Source organism: Cygnus atratus, chromosome 2 (assembly GCF_013377495.2).
Source record: "Cygnus atratus isolate AKBS03 ecotype Queensland, Australia chromosome 2, CAtr_DNAZoo_HiC_assembly, whole genome shotgun sequence".
In the NCBI taxonomy this organism is placed as follows: domain Eukaryota; kingdom Metazoa; phylum Chordata; class Aves; order Anseriformes; family Anatidae; genus Cygnus; species Cygnus atratus.
Genome location: NC_066363.1, coordinates 36,418,825 through 36,439,175, shown reverse-complemented (window position 1 = coordinate 36,439,175; position 20,351 = coordinate 36,418,825). Strand labels below are relative to the sequence as shown.

Here is a 20,351-nt window from a genome sequence, read left to right as displayed (position 1 = left end):
CGCAGTGCTCGTTTTTGGACCAGCATAATTCCAGGTCCTTTGCCGTCACACTCTCAGGTCACCTTTGGAGTTCCTGCTGGGCTCCTAAAAATATTTAGTGACAAATTAATTCCCTGACCTGACCAAAACCAGAAGCAGGCCAAGATTAAACCCACCGGCTAAAATCAGTTCAGAGTAGCTCCTGCGGAGGTACGGTTTACTGTTCACAATTTGAAGTTCCTCACCTAGCAGCTAACTATTGCTATTAAATATAAGTTGTTGTTGTTTAAAGTAAAATAAGAGGTATGTTTGGACAGGGAATAATGGTAAACTAGTTCATACAACACTGAGTTACTGGCAGTTGGTTTGCAGAATCAGTGCACAACAGAGCGACCTGACGATAACATCATCTCTATCTTGGAGGGCTTCGTTGCTTGCTTAGAACAAGTGCTATTCTGTGGGTAACCACCGTACCAACTCAGCACTCCAGAACTTAAACATTTAAAGCACAATAAAGGAAAAAATACATATGGAGGGCAATGTGATAACCTCTCAAATTAGCGCTTACTGTAGCCGCTCACACAACACATCCTAACCCCAATCTCTAATTCCATTTGTTGTGCTACAGAGCCCCCTGTGTTGAGCATTACATACTAACTAACATAACTTACATATGAAAAAGCCCTGAGATGTTAAATCTAGGAATCACTGGTCCAGGTTAATTACTCACCTTAGGCAAATTAATTCCTGAGTACTTGCAAACAGCTCAAAAAAGCTGGCTCTGAACAGCACTGTACTACACTACATGCAGTAAAAGAGTAACTGAAGGCATAAACCCACAAAGTAAACAGGGGAAAAAACATTTCTGCCACTAAATAAGGAAAAGATCACCCTAATTAAATACATTTATCTAATAACTCCTGTATTAGATTTAGGGAGCATGCTCAAGGACAGCAAGTTTATGCTCAGCACATCCTTGGACAAACAAACAAAAAACAAACAAACAAAAAACTTAAAAGTACAGAAGTACACTGAGACTGGGATTGAGTTCCAAAACTGTATCATGCTATTAAGTGGCAGGGGCACCCAAAGATGAGGCCCTCAGAAAGGTAAGAAACTGGGATGAGGGCACACAAAGAAAGCCCTCAGAGAAAATCCTGCAGGGGATGAGAAGGCAATAGAAACTATTTGAAGAGTTTATGCAGGTAGAAAGCTGAGGGTGAGATCAAACGATGCCCAGATTCTGAGTTATTACCAGAGGTCTCGGTACCCTAGTAAGAGTAATGAAAACATTCAGAGCCAAAGAAAAGCGGAACCGACTCCTGGTTCTGGCAAAGGGAGTACAGGATTTGTAGTATTTTCCCCCAATTAAATTCAAATCTCATTCTCCCGTCTTCTTCTAAAGACGTTGCCCTTTTCATCACCCAGAGAGTGGAGCTCTCTGGCCAAGTGGGGCTGCACCCCACACCTCCACATCCCCTTACCTGGAATGCTGCCACGGTGGTGACATGAACTGTCTCAAAGGATGCGATTATAAATGTGGGACACCTACATAAACATTGCTAATTGCAATGTTTTGAGGCATTTATTTGGAAGTTGTGTGCAGGATTGACTTCTGGAAGAAATTCTCAAAAAAGTGGACGGAAACAAGAACCAAAAGCAAAACAACTTTTAAGCTAAGGAAATTGTAGTAAGCTTTCAGTGTTTTACTTTGAAAATCCTACAGCCTTCAGCAAAATCCTTGGAAAATCTCTTCGTGTTTATAAAATAGCATTTGATATCACCATCTAGAAACGTACAAAGCAGCGCAACCAACCCTTCCTAAACTCTCTAAAGCCAAGTAACAGCTGCATTTCCCATGTGGCGGCTAATAAAAAAATGCTGACTCTCCGCATTTTTAATTACAGAGTAAAATAACACCTGAGTGTAAAATAGTAGGCATGCTATTATTTCAAAAGTGTCCCTTCAACCGGAGCCACAACGTGAGCTAACTCTCAGAGCGCAAAGCAACAGAACAGCTCCTTGGATGCAACAAGGCACAACAGCTTTTCTGCGTCAACAAGTCTTCTCACCGCATCACTGGCATAATTATTTTATGCATGTTATGTGTGCTTGTTATGTATACCTGAGATGATTTAAATCATTTCTTTGAGTATAACAAAAAAAAGTATTTCCATAACAGCACTTTAGTTTTATGTGTCGAGTCTACAAAAGCTAATTTCTGTACTTATTCCTGTAATATGGCGCGTGTTCAAACGCAGCGTGGTAAGATATTGTCTGAGATCATTGTTTTGTCTGTGTCAAAGAACACTATACCGTAAAAGTTTCAAATTAACATAGTAAAGTAAGTTTTAGTAAGAGGAAAAAGTGTTCTCATAGTATTTCATCCAAACTGTTGCTTTAATTTTGTGATCAACTTTAAGCATTTCTCAAGGCAGAAGAATGCGAAAGCCCAAAAAACAGAGAAGTATTTGAAGAGTCATAGAGCATTATAATTTACAGATCAAAATGTATCATTTATCTATAAATAATATCTTTCAGGGGTTAAACAGCATGCAGCATGGAGAAGGGGAGAGGGCAGATCAACAGAAATTGTTTGGAGATGTTGCAGAGTGGCAGCAACATACCAAGATATCTGATCGGCCCTGGCATTAGTGCCTACGACTAGCAGAATCTCAAAACATTTCAAATACTTCCACTAAGACTCATGTGCATTCACTGCAGAGAGAGTTTATACATGAAAGATTTAGCCGAGTAAACCCTCTTAATTATATATGCCTACCTATTAATTTGATTAGTACGGGACACCAAAGCCAAAACAAAAGAATCACTTGGACATATGAAGCAGAACTGCGAGACCCGTTGCTTTATACATGTATACATGTTTCAAGCAACAGAGTCTACTGAGTAGAGTATTTCTTGTAACTTGTTACAAGAAAAATCAGTATTTGTGGGCCTTGAAAAAAAAAAAAAAAAAAAGAAAAAGTACCGTCTTGCTCCAAAAATAAATCATATGGTCCTTAATAATGAAAAGATGTTTAAAGCTGTAACAGTTTTGCTCTTCTTTTATTGCAAAATCTTATCCAGAATATTTTTCTCACAATAAAGGGTTTATAAGAGAGATGTTCACTGGAACTAAAACTGAGCTCTAAAGACAGATAATAATACATAAAGAAAGTGATAAGTCCTCAAAGCAACAGGTTTCCAGAAAATCCAAAAAGTTAACTAACAGCAGAAATAGGATGACAAAGATTAAGGGATATCTTTGATTAAATAAATTGTTTTAGAAGCAATAACAATCTTGCAAGATCTCCTCTAATATTAAAGATCCTCATGTCTCAATTACGGTCTCAGAAACAGGTTATTACCAGGGGCTACACGCAGACAAGTTACGAAGTCTCAAATCATTGCGATACTTACTCATCTCAGGGAGGACTCTGCCCACACAAAGCTAAAAGTTTCAGTACTTAAAATTACCTTCTAAAGGCAATGTGAGATTTCCTCTGCCTTATCAACTCCAGAACAAACTCCAGCTCTCCCAGAAGCAATCTTTTACTCCCCTGAGGCGCTCAGGATAAACGTAAGCAGTTGCAGTGTATTTTAGATTCACAAAGTGAGGAAGCGAACACCAAATTAAAAAGCACATACTACTCTTTATCTATGAAAATAGTTCTGATAAATGGTGATATATATAAAATGGCAAATACAATCTCGCCCCTATCTTTTCTACTATCTACATATGCAGTTTGCTTCCCCTTTTTGTTAAATGAGCAGAAGTAGAGTTCGATTAATTGAAGCTAAAAGATGAGTCGATATTTTGATTAGGGGGAGAGGGTTCTGATTGTCCTAAATGTGTAAAGTTTTACAAATCCTGCAGTTGTAACTTCTGGAGGAGTGCCATTCAATATTCAAGAGCGGCAAACAGAGCTTATTGCATTTTTTATAGGTTAATGTGAAACTTTTTGATACTAACCGACAGCTTGAGAGTCTCCAATTAAAACAGTAACACTTGGAGATGGCAGCAGTTTCTTTTTTCTGCCATAAATTAATTATTTCTACTTCTTGCTTCAGTGCATTTAAAGTTTTGAGACTTTGATGATCTCAACAGATGCAAACAAACATAAATCCCATCTAAGCTAACAGGGCAGCAAAAACATCCCAAAGTCTGTGGGCAGCAGTAGGTATCAGCTCTTCACGGTCCATGAGTGATAAAGAGGAATAAGAAATCCCTGGTTAGTTATCATAAAATCAGGCTCCTTACCATTATCTGTAGAGTACAGCCAGGTCCAAGTCACTTTGTTCAACCACCACACCAACTGCTTCTTCTATTCCGTGACTTAAAAAAATAATAATAATAATAAAAAAAAAAAGCCACACTTCCAAACACCTCCCTTTGTCAGTGATAGCTGGAGGAAAAGCTACCCAGAGCTTTTAGGCTTCAGTAGCGAAGGCCATCAGAACCGTGCTTCATTAAAGGGGTGGAAAAGAGCACAGTCAAGAGTCAGGTCCCAGGGTGCAGTGTTTGCCCCTCTCGTCCTCTCCTCCGGCCCACTGGGTCTTTGAGTAAATGAGGCTAATTTTTCCAGTAGCCTTTAACTCCCCAGATTAACCGGCACGGAAAATGTGACTAAAAACTCGCAGCGCTGTCTAGCCTCCGAGCCAGCACAGAATCAACTTTGTTGGAAGTGTTGAAGGACACCTAGCAAGCTGCTACTTGCTGGGTTCATAACCCAGCGCTGATGTGCGCACACACCGCAGGACTGCGCCATCTAGTTCGCTGCCGGCAGCCCCTGCCCTGCCCTGCGGGGAGGGGACGGACGGACGGATGGAGGGATGGAGGGATGCCTCAGGATGCGGGGCTCCAGCACTCGGCAGCGTTCCTTTCCTAATGATTCGAGTGTCTTGTGCGTGCGTGTTTTTTTCATAAAATATCGCCACCGAGATAATCCACGTCCCGTGCATATGGGAAAATTTAGGCTATAATAGCGCGGCGAACTTGTGCATCTATGTTTGATTTACAAGATAAAAGCAACTTTTAAAGAGCCTTTCTGCTAATCGAGTTTATTATGCCAGAGACGAGAATGATTTTCCTAGAAAGTTGTCCCTGTGTGCATGCCTATTATCTTTGCTTTCCCCCTTCCACTAATGAGCATTTATCTAAAGAGCCTGTTAATCCTCTGATGTGTGCTTCTGGTCAGAGGTAACAGTTTGAATAAAACCACTAATCACTTATCACTAATCACTGATCATTAATCACACTTCTCCCCGGTGCTTTGCGACCTGCACAGCTCCCCTTGGGATTAAGGAGTCACAAATAAGGATTTTAGCCATTTCTTAGGAAGAATTCTCAGCTTTTGATACCGGCAACCACATTCACCACATGAAAGTCACGAAATGCCAGGCGGGGGCTTTCAACACCGTACACTTTCCTACTGAAAATAAACCATCCTCAGGAAAGCTTCCCTCCTCCCGCAAAACCCCCACGAATTACGCTTCGCTTTTGCCTTCGGCTCTCACCCTCCGACTCCCAATTTTCTTTCAGCCCGGTTTCTGGATTATTTCTGCGTGACAGTTCCTTACAAGAAAGTTTCCCTCCACCGCTGTTGCTTGACGCACTGCTCGTTGTCCAAACGGCCAGACGGGGAAAGTCTGGTGCAAGCCAGCGGGTGAGGATCTCTGAAAACTGCACGGTCGCAAGGCAAAGCCCCAGCGAGATGCTTCGCAGCAATTAGCAGCCTTCCTCCCGAGCTTTGATTTCATCGAGCTAAGCGCCGCTTCTCGCCGATAAAATATGAAAATCTTTTAAGCTGGCCGCTCAGCAAACTCCTAATATCGCTCTGGGGTTTCAAAGAAATGCACATTTTCCCTTTATTCCTACCCACTCCTTCGCACGACCTCCCTCCTTCCGACTGAGCCCCGGAGCCGAGGGATCGCTCCCGGTGCCGGGACACAAATAATGGAGCAGGCAGAGTTGTGCGGGTCTCCCCCCACACCCCCGCGGCTCTCAGCCTCCCCAAAACTTCACCGGGGGCACAGAGAAACCCCGGGCTGAGGCGGGGGGACGCGGAGCTGGCCGGGAGGCGACGAGCGGGGCTGGAGGGGGGGTCAGTGGAAGGGGGTCCCCTAAGGGCTCTCCCTCGCCCCGGTGCCGGCGGCATCGCAGCCGAGCATCCCCGGGGGGCACCGGTCCGCAGCGTGACGTGAGGGCCGGCACCGGGATCTCCCCGCGGGCACGGCGGTCGAGGGGCGCCCACCGCCGCTAAAGTCGCCCAGAAGTTTGGGGGAGCCGGCGGGGAGCGGGGGGCAGCTGTCAGCGCCGGGCAGCCCCTTCCCCATGCCATGCCACCCCAGCCCATGCCACCCCATCCCTCCCTACCTCATCCAACCCCATCCCATGCCACCCCATCCCATCCCACCTCACCCCATCCCATGCCACCTCACCCTACCCCATGCCCCCGCATCCCACCGCACGCTGCCCCGTCCCTTCCCATCCCCTCCCTTCCCATCCCCAGGTGCCGGGCGCCCCCTGCCCCGCCGCCGCTGCCCTGCCCCGCGGGGGTCGCGCACGCCCCCTCTCCGCGCTCCGTCCCGGCGGAGCACCAACCCGTGCGGCGGCGGGGGGGGGCGGCGAGAAGCGACCCCCGGTGCGGAGCCGTGCGGAGCCGGGCTGGTTCCCGGGGCAGCGCGGTGTTTGCAGGAACTTACCGCCCGGCGCGGCGCAGCGCGGCGGGGACGGGACCGGCGGCGCGGGCGGAGGAACCACGTTGTACTGAGGGAAGGTTACAATGCGTGCTATTTACAGCACCATTACATCACCCGCCGTGACGTCACGTGGGATTCCTGAACTTCTAAATCATTGCGGGCCGGCGCGGGGGGGTGGCGGGGGGGGGGGGGACTGGGAGAGCGGGGCCGGGGCGGGGCCTGCATAAGCCACGCCCCCCGCGGGGTGAGTCATCGGGAAGGGAGGGCTCGCCCCCTCCCTGCCCCTCCCCCCCCCCCCCCCCCGTCGGGGACGTCTGTCCGTCCGGCCGTCTGTCTGGGGCTCCCATAACAACTTTTTTCTTTTTTCTTTTCCTTCTTTTTTTTTCTTTTCCTTCTTTTTTAAATTTTTTTCCTGTTTTCTTTTTTCTTTTTCTCTTTTTTCTTTTCTTTTTTCTTTTTCCTTTTTCTTTTTTCTCTTTTTCTTTTTTCTTTTTTCTCTTTCTTTTTTCTTTTTCCTTTTTTTACTTTTTCCTTTCTCTTTTTTCTTTTTTCTTTTTTCTTTTTCCTTTTTCCTTTTTCCTTTTTCCTTTTTTTCTTTTCTCTTTTTTCTTTTTTCTTTTCTCTTTTTCCTTTTTCCTTTTTCCTTTTTTCTTTTTTCTTTTTTCTTTTTTCTTTTTTCTTTTCTTTTTTCTTTTTTCTTTTTTCTTTTTTCTTTTTTCTTTTTTCTTTTTTCTTTTTTCTTTTCTCTTTCTTCTTTATTTTTTTTTCTGTTTTCCTTTTTCTTTTTCTTTTTACTTTTTTCTTTTTTTCTTTTTTATTTATTTTTTTCTTTTTCTTTTTCTTTTTTCTTTTTTATTTATTTTTATTTTTTCTTTTTTTCTTTTTTTCTTTTTTCTTTTTTTTCTTTTCTTTTCTTTTTTCTTTTTTCCTAGAAATAGAGGAATATCCAAAAAGAGGATGCACTGGGAGGGGGAGACACACCCCTCCCACCCCCTTGTGCCCAGCCCCACACGTGTCCCACCAGCCCCACAGTGCTGCCCCCCAGGATGGCAGCATGCCTTCCGTCCTTCCATCCCCTTACTACCCCAGCGCCTCCTTTTGTGTTTTCCTTGTTCCCAGAGCTCGTCCTGGCTCATAGAGCAGCAGCCCCGAGCCCACAGGTTCCCCTCACACAGAGATGCTGTGCCCAAAGGGACATGCGGGCATCAGCTGGGTGCTTGCTGCTCCGTGCCAGGGCCCCGCTTTATTTCCCTGCAGTGTTTTAGCTCCTGAGCCTGGGGTGAGCAGCGAGGAAGCCTCAGCATTACAATGCAGGCTCTTGGGATCTGCACAGGCGCTGCTGGGTTTGGCACTCGGTTAACACAGGAGAGAGCAATACAGCAGGCAGTGCCACGAGCAGGACCTACCTCACAAATGGCACTAATATGGGGCACTATTCCTGGTTGTACCCTTCTCCTCAGACTATTTAATAGTTGTCCTCAGCACTGGCACTTTATGCAGGATTTAAGCAGGTAGAAGTGGATCCTATCAGTGACTATCAGTAGGTTTCGAGCTCATTCGCCTGCTTAGGGTAAGGCTCAGTGATGCTGTCCCCAGAAGTGTTTTGCTGGGTATTATCCCTGCAAACTGCATACCAAGGCGTGCAAAGCGTCTTCCTTCTGAATGTCCCGAAATGATAAACTACGACAATGACTAAACTAATACTCGCAGTTACTTCTGCCACATGGGAAGGTTTTTAGCATACAGAAGCATCACGGAGTTATTTAAGGCCATGACAAAAGATTTAAGGGCAGGAAGCAGCTCTGCATGTCTCGTTGGGATTTCGTCACGCAGTTTGGGTACCCGCACATTTCGCAGACGCACAGCAGGGCTGTCTATGACCGTGGCTTTTCCTGTGGTGGGCACGGCAGTTCCTTCTGCAGGTTTCTCTCTGAGACCAAAATGAAACCCACAACGGAGAATTCAGATACCAGTCAAGGGTAACAGGGCCCAAACCCCTCAGATACCCGTACAGTAAGGATGCTATGGCAAACTGGACACAGGTAGAAGCAAACCAAATGCTAGATGGAGTATGAGCCATGGCTTCATGTTACTGACCTACTGGTGTGGCTTTCTTACGAATGATATTACAGACCCTTGGTGACCTGTACGCAGATTATAAAGACTTTGGGTGTGCACAGTGCTTTAACTTAAGAAATTGTATTTAAAGTCCCTGAGTTGACTGTTCTGCATGTCTTTCTGCCCTGTCCAGAGTGTGGTGCAAAAAGACTCCGACAGCAAGGTGAAACAAGACCACTGTCTGAGTCAGATCAGTCCTGTTACGTGCCCCAGACCTATTTGGACAAATGCCTGCCACTCACTCGAACAGCCGGGTAGCTCGCTGCAGTGCTCTGGGTGTCTGCCATGGGAAGGGGGGTGACAAATGCTCTGGTACGTGGCGGCGTTGGTTTTCACTGACAGCAGAGCAGAGTGACTCTGGATTCCTGAAATGAGTCTCAGGTCCTGAGGGGAGATTCTTGACTCTTGAAATGAGCTGTAGGTCCTCGAGGGGGAGGGGCTGGGGGGGGGATGAGCACAGAATAGGGCCCCAGTTCCTCTCTGGTTAAGATCCGCTGCAGTATGTCACTGCTTATTGCTTCCCCCCATGCCCAACTTCTGCTTCACTTGTCACCGCCAGCTCCTGTTGCCCTCTTCTAGCTCTTCCCTTCCCTGTTTCTGGTTTCCTCTTGCCTGTCACCCACCTTCTCTCCATCCTAAGCCAGCTACTTGCTTATTACACACCAATCTCCGAATGGCATGTGAAAAGCAGCACCGAGAGGTGCAGCCCCATTTTGTTCTGCGTTCACTTCGCTGCCTGGCAGCTGAGCAGCTCACAAAGGAGAGGGGGGAAATTGCCTCGATCCTCCAGAACAGAGCACAGGGAGCAGAGATGGGACACTCAGGACATGTAACTGCTGAGTTCGTGATGCAAACTGAAGGGTGCCCTATGGCAAGAGGAAGGATCCTGCCTGCAGAGCTGCTGCCTTCCCGCTGAGCTGATGGGTGTTTGCCTGTTGCCAACGTGAAGAACGGCACTTTAATGCCAGCTCCTGGGAAGGTGGTTTAGATTAGCATATTCTGCTCAGCAAATCAGAAGTGCATGCAGAGCCAGTGAGCACAGCTCAGCTGACGAGCTGTAACTTGAGACCACGCTCTATACTGGGGACAAATTTGGGCAAATCTTAGAGGCTAATCAAAGGCACGTCCCGAGACAATGAAACAATTTCTGCAAAACTTGGAGTTCCTGCTCCAAAAGCGAGAGATGATCCCAGCAACAGACTTGTGGGGGCTGGGGTAATGTTAGGCAAGCACATTTACTTTTTCAGGAATATTGTTTCTGGAATGACTGAATTTTAGAAGCAGCTTTCCAAAATTCTCCAGCCTAGGTCACACACCTGGCATGGAAAGCTTCATCCTGAATGGCTCCAAACTTGGCTTTGTTTTTAAGCGATTGAAGAAACATATAATGAAACGTACTAAGTTACAACTACGTGAGGCACTACCTGTTTTATTTGTAATGTTGTTTCATAATTAATTTAAAGCTATAAAGTCACATGCCTCTTTGGTGTTTTTATACCCAGGCTTTTATAAAGCTGCTTTCTTCTGATGGCAAAATCACTACTAAAAGACTTCTATATATTATATGTTCTAATAAATGTTTCCAAATAGGTCTTGGCCATTTTGATTCTTTAATTATAAAACTCAAAAAGAACATACTCTTTACAGCGGTAGCTTAGTTGGTATAAAAACTGTTCTGATTTTTGCAGCGAAATGAATTAGAATGACATTTTACTTGATTGATAGTAAATGACAGTAGTGCTGTTTCAGCAAACACCTAAAATCTTTGTCATATCATTAAAATCACTGGTAAGTGAAGATATTAAAATAATTATGGGAGTTTTGTATGTCAAATATCAGTCTCAGTAAGACACTATTGCTGTCACATAAAATTAATATTTACTGCTGGCACAGCTGAATATTGTACATACCTGTTCTTCCTATAACATCATTAACCACATGTTTAACTAAGCTGCTGCCAGCACTGAGTGTTACTCTCAGCTTTGGCCCTTGCAATTATCTCATTACAAGTACTTTTCAGCAATGTCTTTTGCTCTAATTGAACAGTAATTTATCCACCTCCTTACATGCTACCAAGCACTTCAGATCTCCACATTTATCATGTGAAACTATCTGCAAAAAAAAAAAGTTTAAAAAATGGCATTCAAAGCTCTTTTCTCCTTTCATAAAGATCTATACTACTCACACAGAAGTGAAGCCTTAGATAAGAAATGGTAAGGGGAAAATTCATTTCTAAACCTTAACATGTTCTTTAACCCATGGCCATAGTAAAATGCAGTTTAAAAGGGGACACAAATTATGCTATTTAATATATAGTAATGCTAGTAATATCCTGAACTAATGTAAATCTGGTATTTTTAGTGCAACACTTGGTTCCTTAATTATTGCATCTCTGTTCAGATCTCATCTCTACTTTTTTACTGACAGACTGAAAGGGACATAAGGGAACCAAGTACTCACTGCAGTTTCAGGGGCTCACTAGGAAGTACCAGATTAGTCTTAAAGCTGAGACAGAAATTTGAGAATGAGTAGAGTTAGCCAGAAGTTAGGGTGCATTCAACATAAAGAAAATTTTCTGTTAGCTGAAATTTAAACAGTAAGCAATGTTCCTGTTCAACTTTGTCATTTCTCCAATGGGCCAGAGAGGAAAGGAAGTGTGATACATTACAGGGATGTGAAACGGTTGTGTGGGATACCACGTGTGTCATATCTGCATTTCTTCACTCTGAGTACATCTCTTCACCCATTCATCTGATGGTCTCACCTGTACTGAATGACAGTTCTCTGTCTTAAGCTGGTGACACGAACTAAAGGGACCCAGATCTCAGCAGGAGCAGTTACAAGGCAACAGAAGAGCTTTGTGAGAGAAGATTAGTTTGCCCTGCTCCTTCTACATATATTTTTAATATGGATTTACAAGGGAAAGTATTTGGTTTTGTGATAGTATTAATTGCTGGAGTTTTATGTTTTCTGGAAATAAACACACCTAGTAGCACCTCCTGTTTTTTGCAACAATGAAATCTAAATTCTCTCCTATCTCTGAATGATGCCCTAGGCTGTGGCACTATGACAGATAGTGTGTGACACTGATAATGGATCTAAGAAGGGATTAATGTTTCTTTGACAGCATTTATCTGCAATGGCAAACTGACTTGAATTTGTGTGTATCAAATGAGAGCTATCTGCCTCTCGCCACATATGTGCTGCAGAAGCCCCAGCCCAGAAACGTTGCCATGTCTTTTCCATTCCCTGGAAGATTACCTGTGAAGGATCACACCACTAAATCTCAAACTCCCCATCTGAATTAAACCTCTGAGTGATGGTATGACAAAGCCAGTGTGCATTACTACTGAGAAGCAACAGAGCTAGGTGTTGGAAGGATGTGTGCAATATATGTGATACAATGTCGGAAGGAGGCTCTTTCTAGCCGTGTGGACTTCCAACTCATGTTAGAGATGTGCTGCTCAGGTAGATCTAACTGAACTTTGAGAAACACTTAAATGATGGCTTTAGCTCTTCCCAAAATGTTACTCAAAATGTAATAAAGTATTCCATGTTTCTCTTTACTCTTGGTAGACTTAGAGGAGCCATGGTTTATGTTTGTGCCGAATGGAAAGAAGAGGCAGGAGAACGGGAAGGCATAGTCCTTTCTGCAGATAAGTTGCAAGCTAACACATGGAGAAGGGTGTATGCAGACCACCTCAACCCAGTGAGAGCAGCCAGGGAACATGCAAGGCCGAGAACTGCAAGACAGAGAGTCAGCTCTCCTCTTTTCTCATCATTTCTCTTGCTCCACTCCTGAGCTATCCCAGCAGGTCCAGAAGCATGCTGTGTTTCTCTGACCTCGTCTCTTCCAGATCTCAGTGCACGTCTGTTCTTGATGCCTGTTCTCTCGGTTCTGACAGGCAATGTCAGTGCTGGATGCCCATTTTAGCCACTCATCTCTTGTGCATGACTAGGGGTTCTCCCGGCCAGTCTCTGTTGCAGCAGTATGCCACATGGTCTGTTGCAGGGAGTTCGAAAAGAAAGACTAGGTTTCCTTCTACATCCATAAAAAATAAAAGAAACTCTGTTTGCTCCATACTTGGACACCATTATTTCATGTTTTGTGGGATTAAATTACAAAATTATTCACATTATTATTGCCCCCCAGAGCTCCTGCATCACTTTTTTTACATTTAATTTACCCTTTTTGATGCTATGCTTCTTGGATAACTCCTAGTTATATTCTAACTGAGATTGTTGTTTAGTGCATGAATATGGAAGTCTAGTTTGATACGTATTTTCTGGGTAGTATAGCTCCAATCACACACATATGGAGGCTTATATAGATAACTGCTGTTTGGCTGGGTTTTTGGGGTCTTTTCTGTTGTCCAGTGTTGTTATTTTCTTTAGTCTTAGGAGCAGAATGAGAAGTAATAGGTGGAGGAGATGACATTTTTGTATGTTTCTGAGAGTCTAATTTGGAAACCATATTTAAACAAGGAGAAAAACCTACAAACTTCTACAAATTCTAATCTGCTTCCTTTTGTCACATCTCTAATTAATGGACTGGAATAACATCTGTATTTATGCATAAAACCCATGGGCTCATATGACAAAAAGATCTTAAAGATATTGTAAGTGCAATTAACTTTTTTTTAATCAGACTCTCTCTTACCACTTCTGTTCTTGCAGATGTCAAAAATGTCAGATACAAAGGTTGCTCTTCCTCCTTTAAATGTGATATAATGTTGCTCACACCTTCATATGACTCACTTTTTTTTTTGCTGCTCAAAACAGAAGGAGGGGAAAATATTATTCATGAGAATCTACAGATACTCTATTTCAAATACTTCTACTAACTATGCTGATCACATCAAGCTGCTTAAAAACCCAAGAGGCGGGGAGAAATACGTGACCCGTCCTTAACAGAGAAGTCCCACTGAAACTCAGTTTTGTCGATCAAGGGTAAAGGTGTAAGTGTCAAGGGCTCCTTCTCTAGCCCAGGATGAGGGGGTGCAGAGGGATTGTAATGGAGCCTCCCCACAGCCCATGGTTTATAACACCCATTACAGTTCTCTGCATAGTCTGCTGAGTTAGGCTTTGTGCAGGGAGAGTCAAATTTCTGCCTTATTTTTCCAGCCTAAGAGTAGAGGAGATGACAAGTAATAACTCCAGCAGTTCCCATGCAGTAGCAAAGCTAATAATTGTGACAATGCAGCAAAAGGTTTTGCTACCCAGCAGCAGTGCCAGGATTCCAGACAAACCTTGGTGAAGAAAATTAATAATGACTTTCTGGTGGGATTTGACTTCGACACATGTGAAGAGCAGTCCTATCAGGAAGAAATAAAAAGCCACAGCAGCCCGAGGGTTAAAATATTTTCTTCTACAAGAAAATGACTAAAAATCACATAAGTAAAGCAAAAATCAGTCTGCACTACTAAACCTCATCTGCCACTAAGAACTTACATAATATACTGCTGACATCATGACTATATAAATTACATGGTACTTTCACATGTGACATAGAGATTATATTACTACTGCATGGAAAGAAAAGAAAAAAAATTAACTTCCGATTTTTAATTTAGGATGAACTACTGCAGTATGTATTAAAATTAGACACACATGCCAAAACAACGACAGCAGTATGACTTTTTAGTACTTTTACCCCAACAGGTGCAAAAACATTGGTTTAATCAAAAGCTTATAGATGCACAATACCATTTTTAGAAAGGGTATAGCTTTGCTTTCATTCTTGTAATGCAAAATGTGTCATGTGTTTTATTTTAGATGAAGTACAGAATCGTGTTTGTTGCATTTTGCTGCTGTAAATCCATGGGTAAAATCCCGGCTTCACCAAAGTCAATAGGAAAACTCCCATGGATTCAAGGAGGCCAACATTTCATCCCGTGTCTGCAATCAATCATTAAAATGCAGCAGGCTCCAATGAGTGACTACACAGGAAAAAAATTACAGCAGAATACTTTGAGTAGTTTGCAAATATTTTAGAGACTTGAGACTCAGGCAATAATGCCTCTCCTAGTTACTCCTAGAAAAACATTTACAAAACTAGTACTTGCATGTAGGTGACTTTCAGATTGTATTTGCAAAGCATGTTCTGTATTTGACATTTAAAAATACATCAGCTTCAACTCCACGTCTTTCTCAATGATTCCCTTGTTACTTTTGTAAGTTTCTGTTGCACGTTTCATTCTTTGGTTGAAAAGGAGGATGATTCTAATATCTTCACTTCCTAGATGGAGAAATTAATTAGTCTCAGAGGACAATGCAAGAAAGCAAGACAGATGAGTATTTGTAAGCAATGTGTTTTATTTTGCCAAGCATTAAGTTTGTTTCTAAAATTCAGCACAGTAGTATGGAAAAGAAGAAATGACATATGAAAGCAACAGAAAATTGAGAAGTAGGACAACAGACAAAGTACATGGCATGAAGACTGTTTTCCTATTCTCCTCCCCCATCTATCACAGATCAAGCAACACACCGTATGTTCCAAAGACAGTTATATTTACATAATATTTAAGGCAGGCAAATTAAACAGGCTGTCCAGGGTTTCTAAAATAAAAGGTACGTGAAGTGCAGTGAAAGCTGCAAGGAGAGTTTTTTCATATATATTACACAAAGCTACAAATAAGACATTTATTCAGACATAGCTAAACTTTAGCTAACAGAAACACTAGCAACCAAATTAGTGTTATGTAAATAAACAAAAAATTCCAATTCAGACTTCTCAGGGGGTAAGCAAGTAAATCAGAGTGATACAGTAAATTAATTCCTGCTTTTGAAAGTGATGTATTTCATTCATAAGAACAACAATAAAAGATAATTCCCAATATATTTGTCATCATAAAAGTTGTCCAAGGCCCCCACAATAAATTACAAGCATGGGTGGATGGGGTGCTCTATATGAGTAAATAATAGTGAAGCACGGAAATTAAATCTCATCCTTCCAGCTCAATAAATGCCCACCTTACGTTCAAGGAAATTTTACCTGAATAACCGCTATATGAAACCCACACAATACCCATGGTCCCCACTCATATAACTAGGACAGACATATCAGAGTTTGAAGAAGAACCAGAATGGGGAATAAGACAGCTTTTCATATTCTCTGCGTCTAGAAAACATGAACACACTTAAATATCTAGGATGGATCACCTAGTTCCTTTAAGCAAACAGTGCCACTAAAAATCGTTCAGCTATACCAAGGCTGACTAGAAACGCTTTTAGGAAATGCAGGTACATCGTGGAAAAAGAGAGAACTTGTTTTTCTGAAGCTGTAATTCTAAACTGTTTCGAGCATTGTTTTAGTGGCTAAGATAAATAGCTCATGTCAAGAGAGAAAACCGATGCAAGTGCTGCCAGAAGATCCGATGACACTCAGCTCAACCTAGCTGAGTAACCCAGCAGCACTGTAAAGATCACAGGGTGAGAGTGGAAATTAAATGGTCAGACAATGATAGAGCTGGTTTTCTTTAGAAAAAAAATAAATACCTGGAAGAACACAAAAACATAACAGCTTATTTGTGTGCAGGATAGTAGAACAAAAAGAATGCAATCTCAATTGATTGAGACATCAATTTGTTTGTGAAAAGCCCTAAGAGATGGCAAAAAGACTGCTGAAAACACAAGGGGAAAACACTTACGCTGAAATCCTAGACCCAGTGATGCTCATACAAGTTTTACTATTAATTGCTGACTCGGTGTTCGCTTCCTAGTTTTTCCCCACTGAGGAGGACATACGGGACACACCAGGTAAGATGATCAGAGGCATGGAAGAAGGGCTGTGAGTTACTGGAATATACACAAAGATAAATGCCAAGGCCGTCGATGACTCAGGAATGAAATTAAGAAGAGAAAGTTTGTCTCAAAGACTGTTGCTAAATATTTCTAGAAGAGAAAGACTCCAGTAATATTGGAACTGGTAGCTGAGCATTTCCTAAGGAGTTTAATTTCTTGGGGAAGCATTAGGCTTGAAAACAGAGCAGAAAATAGCTGGGCAAACCATGAGATGTAGCATGCAAGGACATCTTCAGGGAATCAGAGAAGAAGTACAACCGGTCAGAGCTTACAAGGGTTATTAGATACTTGACTGTACCAGTCGTCCTTCTTTGAAGATGGTGAATGCTAGCATACAATTATATTTTTGTTCACCATCTTTAGAGAAACACTTGACAACTTCTCACACTTTGAACTGAGAACTTTTTTCAGTGTTTATAAGCATGAGCTTGAACTTAGTTAGTGTTCAAAAAGCAGAATAAAAATGAAAGAAAATACACTAAGTTGTTCAATATGAGAAGAATTCTTTGTGTTTTAACAACTATTGTAAATTGAAGGAAAACACCTTTATTTTTTGTTTTGTTTTGTTTTAAAACAGCTTTTAAAATCTACTACCTCATCATGAGGTTGTGTTTGTTTTGTTTTGTTTTTTTAAATGCGCAGTGGTTTTTAGCAGAATCCATAGGCTCCAGCACCTCCAGGTCCTGCACCCTGCAGGGAGGCATTGCCAAAGCCTGGCAGCTATCAGATTCAAGGTCTGAGAGCTGAAAGATCCTTTTTAGCAAAGATTTCTTTTCCTTTCTCTTTGATGCTTTCCTGCGAGGTGAGCATTAGCTAGCATATGTGGCTAGAGAACAGGAGACAGATTTGTTTGCTGCACTGAATTTTTGTCATGAGGGTTGTGTTTAACCATTTTCAGGACATATTCCACCTCCTGTTGCTTCAGAGCTCGACACCAGAAGTGGAGCTTGTTTCTACATATGCCACATTGGGGAAGAAAGATGAAAACATGCAAACGGATGTCTACACAGCCCAAGACGAAGCCGACAGACATTTGTTTGGCATGCAACCCCCGTGATACATGGATCACTGGCATTCCCTGATGACAAATCCGATGTTTTGAATGCAGCTCTGGTTCCTCTGAAAACAGCAGCAACGTTGATCTGGATGGAGGTAAGATTTCATCAATGAGCTTGATCACGGGAATACTCACTGACCTGCCTCAGCTGCTGCTGACTTGAGGCACACAAACCTGCAGGCAACAGTGTCGGCAACTGATAGACTGACATAAGGCAGGCTTTTCAGCCACGAAACATTAACTTCCTTGCAGCCCTCAGAGCAATACGTAACCCCCCACTTTTGTATTAGCTTGCCTAGGTTAATTTTTTCAAAGACAGGAAACAAAAATTAAATAAGCAGAAGCTTTATATCAAGATATAAATGTCAAACAAAAACCACCCTAAGAAACCTGCATTGCTAGGATGAGCAGAGTAGTACTGCTTCTGATGGCTATATGCTGGTGGTTTTTAATTTGACATATGTAAATGAACTCCCTGTTTAATTGTTAGCCCAGTTGCAACACCTTGTTGCTGATATATGCAGAAATTTCACTAACCAGACTAGCTAAATGAACTGCTTTTTTTCAAGCTAAAATGTCAATAAGCTGTATCAGCTCAGAAAGTCAAGAGTAGGTACATTGATATCAGCACAGTTACAACTGCTACCCCTGATTAATGTGTTAACGTCACAAAATAGTTTTCATTAGATAACTTCTTAAAGCAGATCTTACCGCTTTGCTTTCATATAGGGTGGAGAACAGTGGTAAAAAGCTGAGAATGTAAAACACTTATTTTCCTTTTATTAAATAAAATCTGCTATGTTCTTAGTACATTGTTCATCACAACATTATTTCATGAACACAAGGCATTATTCAAAAAAGTGATCCCTCTCCAGTCTCCCCAGCAAAGCTGTACAACATATCTGATTTATCAGCAAGTTATTTGGAAATGTCCCTAATAGGTGCATCTTACCATTTTCGAGATACAGGTTAAGACTCAGGCTCTGTTTCATCTCCAGTGGTAACAAGTTCTGTAGCTCCAGGCCTTCTGCTAAGAATGCTTGTGCTGTTCCCCACCAGTTACATCACCCCGTTCATCCCAATTACATACACCGTAGCTGATGTAGTGCTTTAATAATTTGTTTTATTTGTGTGCTGATTAAAAATTTCTAGATCAAACATTTAATGAAAAGCTCTCCAACCTGACAGGTTTGCTGCTGAATGCAGTCATTTACAACTCAAAACTTATAATAACCAGAGCAAGTGTTGGAAAAGCTGTTCATGCCAAATGCTCAGCAACTGACATATATAATCTTATATCTTTTCATTCAGACTTTTTTTTTTTTTTTAAAATCTGAGACCTAATTATATCGGTTGTAACTGTTCTGAAATGAATGGTGGCAGGAACTAATACTTGTTTATTTTCTTTCCTGACAAGTACTCTGAATAAAAACAGTTTCTAGACATGATGGAATGACTTTTCCTATGACTCAGACACATTCAACGAAATAAGGTTTGAAGAAACCGGAGCTTGTTTTCTGTCTAACAATAGTAATTGAAAATACCCAGAACTTTTAAGTATTTACACCATTTAGAAACATAGGACTAAAAACTACATAGGGAGGCCAGAAAGGCTCCAGCAAACAAGCTCCTGCCCTAAGCTTTTTTATTTCAGTGAGATACTGCACTTATTCACTCAGGCTTATTTCAATGTAATGAATTTCTCTTTTCAGTTTGATTCTATTTTTTATTTTTAATTTACAGGTGCCTTTTAAAGTAAACAGTCATATTTCCAACTGGCAACATATTTGATGTTCTTCACAACTCCAGGGCAAACTGGAGTTTTAAAATAAGCTACTTAATAATGTAGGAAAGGCACATAAAACTCCATGTTTATTTCCATGTTGCAAAGATCTAAGCAGCACACTTTTTGCAAACTGCTTAGCTGCCAGTACTTCAGTTATTTCAGCTTCTTTAAGGAGTAAGCTGCCTAGTTTGGCTCTGTTTTATAAAGTTATTTTAAAATTTTGTTGTTGCTCTGTAGTAAGGAGTTTAAAAGAAAATAAATATCAGCAAATTTTATTTGAAAAATGGGTGAAGTCTCTGTTGAAAAAGAGATACATCTGTCAAGTTAAGTACAGTAATTGAAATTGCATGAAAACATTTTCAAAATACATATTTTTAAAAAACTAACTTATTACATACCTTTGTCTATATTCTTCTTTCTTCCCTAACAATGCAAGCATATTTTCTGATCCCAAAAAAAGCACTCAGGCTGCTGATTATTCTCCTGCAATTGCAATTAAAGCTACTTGGCCTTTGACCTTATGTCTCACGCTCAAAATGTGCACTGTGTACAAACCACAGCGCACTCCCCTCTGCATCTGACTGCTGACAGCACCTCTGACTCATCAGCTCTAACCCTGAAATCACACAGTCAATATCTCTCTATGCAAATGCCATCTTCAAGCAGACTTTTTGTAGAGTGTGCCAAAGTGGCAAACTCTGGCAAAGACCTGAAACCATATCAATATGCCCAATTTCAAAATGGTTAGGATGCATTGGCAATCCTGGTGCTGGGTAAATAAAGGACTGTAAGGCTATATATTTCGCATTCAGAAGGGTAAGCTTGCAATAGGGCTGGGGCTGTTTCTAAAGCAAAGTACTAACACTCCCCAAAAAGCCTCGGTCAGCCCTCGGGCAAGCTTTTGTA

The 20,351-nt window shown here is 41.9% G+C and overlaps 1 protein-coding gene and 1 long non-coding RNA gene across 6 annotated transcripts in view; both read right to left on the bottom strand.

Moving 5' to 3' along the window:
• Nucleotides 1-6,750, bottom strand: part of CREB5 (cAMP responsive element binding protein 5) — a 256,642-nt gene extending 249,892 nt beyond the window's left edge. Inside the window, exons 1-2 of one of the 5 annotated variants that reach the window (XM_050708800.1) lie at nt 6,685-6,737; nt 4,241-4,315 (exon numbers count right to left, since the gene is read on the bottom strand). In XM_050708800.1, coding sequence (XP_050564757.1) covers nt 4,241-4,243 — 3 coding nt within the window. In that variant the 5' untranslated portion in view covers nt 4,244-4,315; nt 6,685-6,737. Of the gene's footprint in view, nt 1-4,240; nt 4,316-6,583 lie in introns of all 5 variants that reach the window. The other 4 variants (XM_050708802.1, XM_035556391.2, XM_050708803.1 and 1 more) reach the window with 4 other exon arrangements.
• A 3,721-nt stretch (nt 6,751-10,471) lies between these two features.
• On the bottom strand, nt 10,472-14,115 carry LOC118252758 (uncharacterized). Its single transcript, XR_004780237.2, has 3 exons — nt 14,049-14,115; nt 13,460-13,568; nt 10,472-12,802 (listed from the first exon to the last, which is right to left on the bottom strand). It is a non-coding gene; the product is annotated as an uncharacterized LOC118252758 (long non-coding RNA).
• Nucleotides 14,116-20,351: the final 6,236 nt, after the last annotated feature.